The following is a 13,231-nucleotide window of genomic DNA, read 5'->3' on the forward strand; positions in this document are numbered from 1 at the left end:
ATACGGTTGAGTACCAATTGCATACCACTGAATAAAAGCTTTATTTTATTTCCTATGGAATTGAACATGTGAGTAGAGGTGGCCAAATGTGTGCCTTCCCACCACATACATTTTAGTGGGATAATAGACCATGACTTTTGTACTGAAGAACAAATCAATGCAGGTCATCATATTATTTAAAAAAAATTCTTTTAAGAAGCAACACTTGTGACAACTGAAACTACACTATATGGCCAAACGTATATGGACAGCTGACCGTCACATCCATAAGTGGGTCTTCCCTAAACTGTTGGGAAACACAAACACAATGTCTTTGCAAACTGTAGCATTACTAATTCCATTCACTGGAACTAAATGTCCCCAATTCTGTTCCAGCATGATGCCCCTGTGCACAGAGCGAGCTCTAAGGTTTACTAAGGTTGGTGTGAAAGAACTCAAGTGAAAGAACAGAGCCTTGACCTCAACCCCATTAAACTCCTTTGGGATGAACCGAAACTTTGACTCTGCCCGGGCCATTTTTGCTCGAAATCAGTGCCTAATATCACCAATGCTCTTGTTTGCAGAATGAACAAATCCTCATAGACATGCTCCAAATCTAGTGGAAAACTGATGAGCAGAGCTTATTATAAACAGCAAAGAGCTTCATAAATATGAAATTTCTTGGTCGGTGTGTCCACATCCACATCTGGACATAACACTAAGTAACACTGACAGCAGTCTGTCTGAGTTTTTGAAGTAAAGTACACAAAGGAAAGGTCTTGAACACGATCGATTTTATTACTATTCATTCACTCAATCATTCATTCATTGCTATTAACATTTGAAGCAGATTCACTGCTTATATCTTCATCAGTGGACCTACTGTATATATATCCCAAATTTACATCATGTTTATTATTTTTTGTATTTTCTAATAATATCTAAAAATGTAAAATCACAGCTTTCACATTATCATTCAATAAGTTATTGTTTATCATTACAAAATACATTTATACACAATCACCATTTGTGCTTTTTGTGCACATTTCTAAAAAAAAAGAAAAAAAAAAAAGAAAGAAAATCTCAATGTCGTTATCATTTTTTATACAAATGTAGCTTTGTATTGTGTTGTGTTATTCTGGCTGCCATGTGACACGTTGTTGAGGGGACGCGGAGGATGGATAGAGGAGTAAGTCCCATTCCTCATTTTGCTCTGGCACTGACGGAGTTCAGCTGCGTAGCCCTCAAAGCTCTCATCCTGAGGGGCATCGTCCACCTCAGTCCTTTGCTCAAAAGAAGGCTCTGAGGTTTTTTCATGCTGGTGGCTCGTTGGAGTCTCACTTTCATCCACTGCACCTGAGAAAGAGAAATGTTCAAGAGTATGTGGAGCAACTTGGTCAATGACTGTTAAAAAAAAGAAAAAGCAGGACTGTTTATGTTAGGATTTTGTCATGTCCTTCATCACGGTGATTCCCAGTCCCAGCACTGGAGAAGCCATATTACATACATTCTTATATTTTCTCTAACGCAGCCCAATTAGAGTAAATTGAAGATCACAGCTTTTTATGACAAATTTATTAAAGGGACTGTATTAAACTGAATTTCAGTGCTTACTTAACCAGCAAAAAAACAACAAGCCCTACAAGGCAAAACTATTCATTTGAAAGGTTTGGAATGTGAATTTTAACACCATAGTATTTGACAATGGATAAACTATTTTATATCCAAATATTAATAGGGTATTATGATTATATGATAATTCTAATATTGAAACATATGACTAATACAAACTAATAATGAAAACATAGTATGCTGCAAATTCCTCTCTTCATTTTGCATAGTCGTTTGAAATGATCTTGCTTCAGATATTTCTTCAATTATTTCTAACTAATCTGTCCTCATGGCCTGATAAGATAAATTGGGTCTGCAATAAAAACGATTAGAATATTAACTAAATGACGTGATGGTTTTAACACCTTTACCAGTTTTATTCCTGTGGTTCTTTTTAAAAACCATTTGCTCGGTTTCTCCTGTTCCCAAATATACTCGTGTCCAGACAAGTGGTTTTTGAGTTGACACTCGGACTTGGAAAAAAAAAAGGAGATATTTGTATTTGATGTGTCTTCAAGTTTTCATGAATCGAATGTGAGTGGAATCAGAAATCAAAATGAATAAAAAAAAAATAGGAAGAAAAGATGGAAAAATCAACATGGAAGGAAAATAATTACAAAGAGGGATACTACACAAGATCACAAGCAAGTCTAGTGTGATTTCACCTCTAGCGTTTATTAGACACACAAAATCAACATGATCTACAGCAGAGGCAGAATGACCTGCACTTTAACAACGCTGTGCTTTTTATAATGTGGCAGCTGATGGACAAAGAAATTCAGCCTCGGCTGCTTTACACTGCAAGAGGCTCAGTAAACAGTAGTTATACAGTCAGCTCCAGACTTACTGGCATCCTTCATGAGAATTATGTAAAATTATTGTATAATAAAGTTCACCTACAGCACTGCTGAATGTTTTCTAGTCAAGTGGAGTAAAAAGGTTCTTGAAACACATTTTGTTCCAAAACATTTGGTTGTGGCAAGCTAGCCAGCTGATAAATAATAGGGTTTTCCTACATGTAAGTTAGATGCAGAATATTTTCAGTCAGTAATACATGTAGTGAAAGGAAAGGGGAATTATCTACATTTCTATTTTAAATTAAATATTCTGTGGGCTACAGAAGTTTATGTCCGTTCTCAAAACCTGTGTGAACTCGGTTTATGAATTAATATCCAGTGAAAAGGTGGCATACATGATTACAGAAAATAGTTTCTTTTGTGGATGTTCCACAAAAAATATATGCAACTATATAAATTTCATATATATATTACATCAAATAATCACACCACCCTTATCACTATCCTACAAAAGCAAGGTTTTATTCTTTCATGAAGCGGGAAAAAATACTCTAAATTCTTCTACCCAAAATCATTCTCAGAAAAACTTTTTAACTAGTCTCAGATGAGTAGAAACCATTAGTGGCCTTAGAAATTATTTATAAAAAAACATACATCAATTTTTGTCCTTGAAAGAAAGTTACTTTCAAGAATTTTTACTTTGGTCTTTGACCAGTTGTAGTGATTTAAAGCACCACAGTATATACATTATACCAAAACCGATAAATCTACCTGCCAAGAATTATGACTTGGCCATTATATGAAACAACATATCAATACATCGAAGTTTTGCAATGGCTGACTCTCTGCAATTGAACTATTATTTGTGGAAGTAATAATAATAATAATAATAATAATAATAATAATAATAATCTAGAAGAGTGCCTTCATCATACATTCATCATACAAGAGCCTCATTACAGGCACTTCACCAAATATAGTTTAAATTGTTTCAAACTACATGCTTATAAAGAGAATAAAATAGTGTTCTAATACTGCTATAAATAATGCTCTAAAGCCTCCATGCATGGTTAAGCTGAAAATATCTCTAATTCATATGCGATATTTATTTCATATTGACATTTTTGTTTGTTCTCATGAAGGGTACCAATATTTCTGGAGTCGACTATTAAGCCTTCGCTGGTCAACACATAACTCTTCAGCTTTGTTAAATTGCAGGTTAGGAGGATGAATAGAAAGTGACAAACACTTGATGATGAATCATTAGTCACTCCCGACATGATGATTAAAAAGTGTAACGTAACATGATTAAAACACTAAGATTCGCCACACATAACAAGTGAAATGTGTAGAAAACTAATAACCTTAGCATCTATGGCATGTCGTAAGTTTGTAATACAATAGTCAAAAACATTGGTATTAACAGAGTAAAGCAAGTAAACAGAAATCTACATTTCAGGGAAATTAGTATTAAAAACTTCTTTTTTTTCCACATGGATTTTTTTTTTCTGACAAAAACTGTGTGTTGATTTGTAGAAAAACCCAGAGCAAAACTGAGAGGTGTTCTATAACACCATAAAGTGCATCTAAAGCTGTCGAATGTCAGTTCTATCTGACCGTATTAACATATTTACAATCTGAGGCATAAAGTTTATTCATGTACAAATGTCAGCCACCACAAACATACGCCCACTACACACGCTAGAGAACACACGGCTAGTCATCCGGGAGAAATACCTGAGCTGGGGTTTCTGTGAGCGCAAGGCGACGGAGGAGTGTTGTTGGCATCGTGAGGGGGCGGGCAGGTTGGCACAGGGGGTAGGAGAGTAGAGTTAGGGCTGCTGATGTCTCCCTCACCCACCAGGGTGAGGTCACACAATCCCTCTCCATCCTGCCCTGGGGGGCCCTGTGGGCGGAGGATGGGGGAGAGGGGCGGGGAAAATGCGTCTGTCTCGTCTTCAGCGTTGGGGTTATGTCCATTGGAGGTAATGGGTGGGGGTTCGCTGGAGACCTGAGCATGTTTTTTTTGGGAGGTGGGAGTGGAACAGGATGGAGGTGCACTAGGCTCGGGCTTCAGACGCAGGAAGTCAGGCAGCACCAAGTCCTCCTTTCTCAGCAGGCCTCTCTGATCATCAGCACGGCTGCTCTGAGCACGACTCAGCAGCTCGAAGAACTCTGCGAGTAAAAATAAGCAGAGAAAGAAACAGAGAAAGCAAGAGTGAATCAAGAGAACTCCGCAGTGAGAGAGCTACGAGAAAGCAAAAACTGTATTTTGTAAGTATTTAAAATTCTAGCAATTTAGGTACACAAATCTCAAGTAAATATGCTACTATACTACTGCTTTCAAATAGTAGTAGGGCTGGGTTATATCATTGAATACTGGTATTATCCTTGGTGAACAATGATACTGCTCATTTTGGAAAACAAAATGTTAAATAGTTTCTAAAACAATTCAGTCCAAGTGAACTCAATACAATTCCATTTATTATTATATTAAAGCGATTATTATATCGCTTTTAACTGTGGACAATTGTCACAAAGCTTTGCAAAGCACAATGTCACAAAGTAGCTTTACTGAAATATACAAATTCAGGATATAAATATCAAATTTAGAAATGCATCAGTTTATCTCTAATGAGCAAGCCAGAGGTGATGGTGATGAGAAAAAGTTCTTGAGACTAGGAAGAAACCTTACAAGGAACCAGAGTCAAAAGGGAACCCGTCCTCACCTGTATGACACGAGATTATAAAATAATCTCCTTTCTATAACTGTGTATTATTTGAGCAAAGAATGTGTAATTATGTAGCCAGCAAAATCAGTCTTGTTTTAAGATGAGGTCTGTTTTGTTGAAGTGGTCACTGATGGAGACTTCTAGCTGGTAACATTCACAGTAATTCTCATGTACTCTCAATAAATAGGCTATTATTCTCCAAACATTTACATCTTAGTTACATTTCCTTATCCTGCAAACAAAAAAACTTTGTATTGTTTGGTGTCTTCATGAACTGATATCTAAGAATGATGCTCTTAATAAGTGTGTATAAAATGAGCACACTCCCAGGTATAATTCATCTTATTCAGGGATCTGTCACTTGGCAAGCTGGATTTGTTTTTTTGTCTTAACAGCAAAGAGGCAAACAAGAACAAGGAGAGGACAAGCGTGCTACAGTATGCTACTGTAGCATACGCAAGTGACAACAGGAACTAACTTTCCTTAGCTACAACTTTTTATGCATTATCGTCTAAATGAAATTTGGGATTTCCACAAGGAAAAGTGAGGAGCACAGTGAGGGTCTAGTCATGACTGAAGAGGATGCTCAGGATATTTTCAATCAGCCTTCATGTTTCAAATAATTCACACGGCGTAAATGATGACAATCAGTGAACAGGAAAGCCTCTTTTCAGACATATCTACTGTAATCTACCTCAACAGGAAAATCTTTACTGTGGATGCAAAATCTGTAAATACAGAGCATGCTACAATCACAAGTGTACAATACTAAAACCACTGTTATGGCATGTTAAATAACAGAATGTCAGTGGTGACCACTACTCACATCAGCAGTCTAATTTGTAGCAATAGAAAATATCAGAATGTGAGATCTGATCAAAAAACACTAAGGGAAAGAGACTAAGAGAATGAGAAAGATTCAAATGTCACCTTCAGCTTCATCTAGGTGAATCTTCTTGCCTTTCTTTTTCTGGGGTGTCTCGCTGATTGGGGGTTTATCTCCTCCTTCCCCTTTCACAGGTTTCTCTGCTGGTCTGTGATCTCCCTGACATTGCAATAATGACAATATTAATAATTAAGAGAGTGGTTAGTACAGCACAGTAAAACACTCTTAGGCACATGCAAAGAAATGCTTTCTTTAAAAAAAATAATGAAGTTCAACTTCACTACAGGACTCAACCAAACAAACGGCAATGTTTGTCTTGACAACCAAATGCCATTAAAATACAGTAGAAGTCTCCAGTACACTTCAGACAGGTTTTAATGAGAATATTTGGCTGGTCAGTTTTTCTGAGCATCTGGAAAAAATCTTCTGGAGACTTTGACTGTCACACTTGTTTCTGTTTTGCAGGTAATACCCGACATACAGCATTATATTCATTATGTGTAAGGCAGTCTATTATGTAAGATGTATCTAGATTTATGTTCAATCACGGCACCAAGACATCTGAATCACCTTTAATAAGGTAATGATCAGCTGAGTCAAATGTGCCCTTTGGTGGAATTTGACAACTATATCATTGTGAATAATGTTTGACAAAATGATTAGGAAAAACATTAACACACCAAAAAAACACCTGAAGTGGAACAGCAGAAATAACTGAGGTACATCATATCCTTTACATCAACATACCTAATTATTAAAATTGTCATTTTTTTAGCTGTCAATTGCAAGCAAAGTCTTTTTTATTGTATTAATGTTTTATTAAAAATGTATCTGTAGCCAATTCCAGAACATTGTACATAAGTGGGAAGATACCAGTCTGCACAGAGAAAATAACATTAACCTGATCTCTGGATATATCTATGTATCTATGCACACACACACACACACTTTAGTAACTAAACTGTTACAGCCCAAAGCCACAATTACTGTAAAATTACAGAAAACTGCTGTCTTACTTGTGTTGACTGCCCCCTGCTGGTCACTGATGGTCCCTGAGTTTTGGAGGGAAGCGTCTTAGACTTTTCTGTTTTCAGACAACAACAAAGCAAGAGTTATATAATTTTAGTGATGGCCCTGAATGGACTAACACAACATTTTATCAGTAAAAGCAATATGATGTGGGTTCAATTCCAGGAAATCTGTTAGTAGCATACAAGGCTATATGTGTGTACAGAAGTGGGCCTGTGTCCTCCCTCCTATCACTTGAAGGACATGCACTTCTGAAACACTGACATACTCGGCTAGAGAGCCTTGTATCACAACTGCATCAGAATGAATATGTGTAAGTGTGCAAGCAGGTGTTCTTAGATGCATACCATTCGAAGTGCTTGGTTCTGAGCTCTCTAGGACAACTCGCAGGCCGTCAAGGTTTGATATGGGCAGTCCTAAATCAAGCGGCTCAGTCTCTCCACTCTGAAAAACATAGGGTTTTAGATTGAGTACTTAGTTAATTTATTAAATGTCATGCATCACATATAAGACCAACACTGACACAAAACATTGCTATGGTCCATAGCATTATGGAAATCTGCAGTATGTTATATGTCATATATATATATATATATTCCCATAATGCACCACATCCTGTGATATCAAAACATTTATTTCAGATCAGTGCAGGTCTCAGATCAGTTGTGTCCTCTATCTGACACCACTTCTGATTCTTTATGTGGCAAATCTGATTCTAAACAGGCACTTTCAAGTACAGTTGGAAACCATCGAGCTCCACCCTTGCTTCACCACAGATGTGGTGCCACAAATGCATGTTGCCATGGTAAAGTGACTTACTATTCTAGCCACCAGGTCGTTAAGGCGCAGGCCGTACTTGGCAACCACAGGCCGCAGCACCTCGGCTACGGGTTTGGTCGGCTTGGCTTTCAAGCCCACAGATCTGTTAATAGGCACCAGATCCAATCTAAAAATAGTAGACAGAAGAGAAATATTTATAGTCTGCATTCATTGTTTGATACTGCTTCTTATGCATTATGCACTTCAGATAAACAGGAGGAAAACATATTTCAGGAAAGTGACTGGCTGTTGTTGTTTTTTTTTTTGGAAGGCAGGGTTACAGCCAGCTGTAATAACTGAGCTCTGTATTAATATAATGTAATAATGGGACAATGTTAGAAGACTTTACTGAGCACTCTTTCATTCATTTACATTTACTTTTACAGCATTTGGCACACTTCTGTTTGTAAAATGACTTACAAAAGTGCTTTGTAGTCTCCATCAAAGACATATTCTCATGCTAGTATAAATAAGTCAGGGTCTAAAAATTCTATCAAGCTGCAATCTTCATGTTGGAGGGAGAAAGTACAATGATCTGGTACAAATAAATACAACAAAATCCCCCAGTTTCTCTCCCCATTTTGGTCTTGCCAATTCCCACCCACTAGTGAACTCTCACCTATCACATGACAGCTACCAACCAGGGAGCATGGGGCCAACACGTACTTCCTCCAAGACATGTGAAAACAACCTCTGCATCTTTTTAAACTTCTGCTCATGTAGCGTAACACAACTCAGAGGAATGTGCTATCTACCCTCTTCCACATATTACACCTAACCTGATTGGCTAGTTTCATTGTGATTGACAGACCAGAGAGTATGCTATCCCTCCCAATTTTGCTCTCTAGACTTCCAGCCACACATAGTTGTGTCTTGTCATCACAGCCAGCTGGGGAAAGAGTTAACCTATTGGGGTGAATGCCTTATTGTGTGTGTGTTTTTCTAAGTAGTGCTCATTAAAAAGTGCCTAGTGAAAAGGTTGATCTTGATAACAGCCAGTTCCAGAAATATAGAATTTACCTAAACAGAGTACGCTTCTCCATTCGTAGGTCTCTTGAACTGAGAGTTATACTGTCTTGGTCCAACACCAGTGGCTGTGAAGAAAAGGAAGAATAAGAGAAAAAGAAAAGCACAACAGTGCAAGGTCAGTCATCAAACATAACAGAACTGAATACTGAGTGGGTGAAAGTAACTAGTTGACAACAGGAAACAGTAAAAAGTCCAACTACCTTCTCTCCCCCGACAAGAAAGAGATCGACAGCAGCCATGTTGATGCTTTGTTTGTGGCAGAGCTCCAGCAGCACTTGTCTGATGGAAGCTCCCTGTTTCAGACACACACAGCAGCTGGAGCCATCTGGGAGTGCTACTGTGCATGACTTACTTTGCCCTAATTTATCTCTCTCCCATGTGGAACTCCTCTGTTTGAACCAACACAAACACACACACACACACATATCTTGTTAACTTGTTAAAGTTGATACCTTCATGAAGCCACATCGTGGATTACATGCAATACAATCATGCTTGAATACTATATAAAAAAAATTAGAAGGGATATCAGACAGAGCAGAACTGATCTGATATCTGGCCGGATGTGAATATTACTGAATGTGGTACATTATGGTAAACACTAGGGTAAACAACATTTAAAACTGATGAATACTAGCACCTAGGACTGAACAGAAGAATTATGTGGAACTTTAAATAATGTACCTTATAAGGTGTTACAGTTAACTCAATATTTACATTTGCATACTGTGTTATTGCCAGTTAATAAGCTATTAAGAGATTGCTGTTATTTTTATCTGTTTTACAATTTTGAGGTCTGATACCCAGTATCATTCTGGCATAGGGAATGACCCTATGATCGGGACCATTTTTAAAGATTTATAAGAAACTCTGACATGCAAGGCCCATAAAAGAGCATCATTCATATACATATGCAATACTGCAATTAACATTTTATATTACCTCATTTCTCAATGTGGAGCAGGGTGTGTTGAACTCCTGACTGGCACCAGAAGACAAAGACCCCTGAGACTCCCTCCGCCCATTACTGTCTACAAAAACACAAAACAGCAAATCACTAATACAAATATTTGCATTGCTAAAATAGTTCTAGACCAAGACAACACAATCCACAACTAAAAAGATTAACCTGGTTGTGTAAAGATCATAAAGACTAGGAGGTTAGATGATTACTTACTATAATTGAAATCTGTTATTTCTCTTTTCTTCGGACCTTTACCAAAGCTCCTGTTTCTGTACCAGGAGAAAATGCCATTTCTCCTGTCAGGGTCATCTCTTAGGTCATCACTCGACCTGCCTGTTCTAGGCTTCCGAGTGTCCTGTAATACAGATCACAAAGCACAAGAAAATAAATACAGCAACTCTGGGAATACAATTTAGTGTAATTATAGTTAACTAAAGCTACAGTCTGTAGGATGTGTTGTTAAAAAATAAAAATAATATGATGTTCCTGAGCTACTCTGAGTCGCTATAACAATCCTGTAATACTAATTAACAGTCTGTGCTGTGTCTGGGGTGTTGGGGTGGATTGGCTGGAAATTTGTTTGCATACATCCGACTGCCCGCTCCGGTATTTCAAGCATTATCACACCCCAATTGCAGACATGGCTACAGGGTAAATATCTGGAGAGCCACAGGAAATCAAGACAGAATGAGACAGGGTAAGTGTAAGTGTAGGGAGAGAATAAAGGTGTACATGATAACACTGTAAGAAGTAGGAAAATGGATGTTGACATGCAGGTGGGATATTAATTTGTTCTGTGTTTTAATAGAACGTTGAATGGTAGACGTTCTGCTAAAATGGTAGTGAATGGTAGATGACTTATTTTTATGAGGCATCATTAGGTGTGTAAGCTGTTTTAGTAGTAACTAAAGTAGCTAAAGGATATGTTTGATGAGTTGCATTTCAGTATTGGACAACAATTAGTAGATTGATATATCTGTTCACTCTTGGTATGTTTATTTACTCTCCAAATTTATTCTCCTATTTATTCTCTTTCAGCTAGAGTACTAAAACAGACTGGTTTGTGGCTAATCTGTAATTTTGGAGTGTTTTCTTTACTTCTTGACGTATGAATGTAATCACCAAGATGTACTCCTCTTTAGAGTGTATTTTTTTTTTCTGTCTTTTCATTTGCTGCTCTGCTTCAGCTACCATGCTGATGCTAGCCAGCTGGTAGCTAAAGGTGTCTGCTTTGTATCAGGCAAGTTAAATGAGCAATAAAAACTATGGTGATTGTATTCTCAACAGATTCTGATAACAGCAGTTAATTATACCTTCAGAGTCGCAAATACTTGAGGCGTCTCCCAAACCGCCTTGTACCCTTCTAAAAAGTATTCTAGTACACCTATGCTGTTGGCTATTTAGCAATCCTATTTATAGAATGTGTTGAATGCAGCATGGGAGGCAGCCCTGAAATCTAATTGAATGCCTGCTACTTGCAGCCATCAGATTAAGTCACGTTGTATAGAAGAACACAGCACAATGCATTGTGGAAAAAATTCTTCCTCATGTAGGTCACCATAGCATTCCCAAATGCTATTCCCAGGAACAATAACAAATAATTATTTAATTGAATCCAAAATATTAAACAGAGTCTGTGCTGTGAGTCAAATAAGAACTGAAATGCAACATGAGTTCCATGGAAAGATTCCCTTTACCTTTTTTGGAGTGGAGAACGTGGAGCGCTCTGAGATAAAGCTGTGCTTAGAGGGGGCGGGGCTACAGGGCACATGGTATGGGTCAGGGAGAGGTCGACCCTCCACTTCAGCCAACATACACTCCTGATACAGTGAGGACTTCAGAAACCGGGCATAACTGTCAAACTTCATCAGGTTAAATATCTACAGACAGACAAGAAGGAGGTTTCATCAAGTCAGTCTGATAAAGAGATTTTAGATCTGCATTAGAGTGTGTGTACATGGACACATTCAAGCTCACCTGTAGCTGTGGCTGCTTGAACATATCAGGCCTTGGTGCTGTGAGGACATCATCTGCAAGTTGTGCCTGGCTGTCAATGTTCACAGGGGTAGTGGCCTTACTGGAGAGAAAGCTATTGTAGATCTCCCTGGCCTTTTGGGAAAGCTGGGAACAAGAATGAAACAGCACAATGGAGATCAAAATATGAAAAAAATAAAATAGCGGAGAAACACACTACAAAATGTTATACATATTTAATTAGTCTAGTCATGTTTTATAGCTCCTTTATTCCAGGAGTTGTTCCAAACACACCATCCTAAACAGTTTCTGACAACATGTTATAAATTTTACTTCCTGTTCTAAGAAGAAAGATAAGCATCAATATGAAGGTGTATGTGATGTCTGTGTGAAGTGATACAACTGATACAGTGTGGAGTCTGAACAAATCCAACCACCACTCTAGTCATGTACATACTTGAACATTACAGTATCTCTGAGCGCTGTTACAACAAATAATAAAGAAAGTTCCTGAAGAATCTGCTCGAATGTGACTGGAATGCGACTTAAAAACCATGTTTGAGATTACCTGTGTATTTTCAATGTCATACTTTCAATTCAGTAGACCATAAAGACCAGTCCAAAAGCTTGAGCTTGCATGTCTTTAAGCGGTTCATAGGGTATATTTTGGATCACTGTGTTGTAGAAGCCAATTTCTTTTCAGCTTCAGTTTCTTGCCTGGCCGTGTCCCATCTGCTTTCAGAGATTCCTGTGCCAGTAGCTGCCACACAAGCCCAAAGCATACTAGATCCACCCCCATGCTTAACATCTGAGAAGGTGTTCTTTCCAACAAACACTTTTTTTTTCAAATATACTTTTGGTGATTGTGGCAGTTTTTACTTAATCATTGACAGCACTATTTTCCAAAATACCTTTAGCATATCTAGATATTGTTTTGCATCAGACATTCACTTTTGTTGCTGATTTGGTTTCCTTCTGACATCTCTTCCATGCAGATCATGAACAGTGCACCACCGTTACTGTGTCAGCTTAAACTTTCGGCAGGTCCTTAGCGTCATATGCGTGCAACTGGTTTTCAGGATCTTGCTGTATCTTGTATATTTTCTCTTAACTGTTATTTCTTAATGACATTTTAGACGAGTAGAAATTGTAACCTGGAAATGCTTTGATATCTTTTTATAGACTTTCTCTGCTTTATAGGCATCAAATAGCTTCAGTTTCTCTTCCTCAGACAGCTGCTTCTTAGGAGCCCAAGGGTTTTTTAATGTTCGAAGAGTCAAAAAATTTATAATTATTGTTATTAGTAATGATAATTCTCTGTCTGCCCAACTAAGTCCTAATAAGTTAATCCACACTTTACAATGGGATGACATCCAAACTTTTAAAGTTCATCAAATATGTAAGTGTGCAC

At 37.8% G+C, this 13,231-nt stretch overlaps 1 protein-coding gene across 2 annotated transcripts in view; it reads right to left on the reverse strand.

The window, feature by feature from the left end:
• Window positions 1-756: 756 nt before the first annotated feature.
• Window positions 757-13,231, reverse strand: part of rgs12a (regulator of G protein signaling 12a) — a 36,059-nt gene continuing 23,584 nt past the window's right edge. For both annotated transcript variants that reach the window (XM_058395509.1, XM_058395510.1), the window contains 12 exons: window positions 11,824-11,967; window positions 11,544-11,726; window positions 10,060-10,201; window positions 9,825-9,913; window positions 9,083-9,271; window positions 8,874-8,947; window positions 7,854-7,980; window positions 7,382-7,478; window positions 7,022-7,089; window positions 6,050-6,164; window positions 4,125-4,562; window positions 757-1,335 (listed from right to left, as the gene is read on the reverse strand). In XM_058395509.1, the coding sequence (XP_058251492.1) occupies window positions 1,082-1,335; window positions 4,125-4,562; window positions 6,050-6,164; window positions 7,022-7,089; window positions 7,382-7,478; window positions 7,854-7,980; window positions 8,874-8,947; window positions 9,083-9,271; window positions 9,825-9,913; window positions 10,060-10,201; window positions 11,544-11,726; window positions 11,824-11,967 (1,920 nt within the window). In that variant the 3' untranslated portion in view covers window positions 757-1,081. The remainder of the gene's footprint in view (window positions 1,336-4,124; window positions 4,563-6,049; window positions 6,165-7,021; window positions 7,090-7,381; window positions 7,479-7,853; window positions 7,981-8,873; window positions 8,948-9,082; window positions 9,272-9,824; window positions 9,914-10,059; window positions 10,202-11,543; window positions 11,727-11,823; window positions 11,968-13,231) is intronic.

This window comes from Hemibagrus wyckioides, linkage group LG07, assembly GCF_019097595.1.
Source record: "Hemibagrus wyckioides isolate EC202008001 linkage group LG07, SWU_Hwy_1.0, whole genome shotgun sequence".
NCBI classification, from domain to species: Eukaryota; Metazoa; Chordata; class Actinopteri; order Siluriformes; family Bagridae; genus Hemibagrus; species Hemibagrus wyckioides.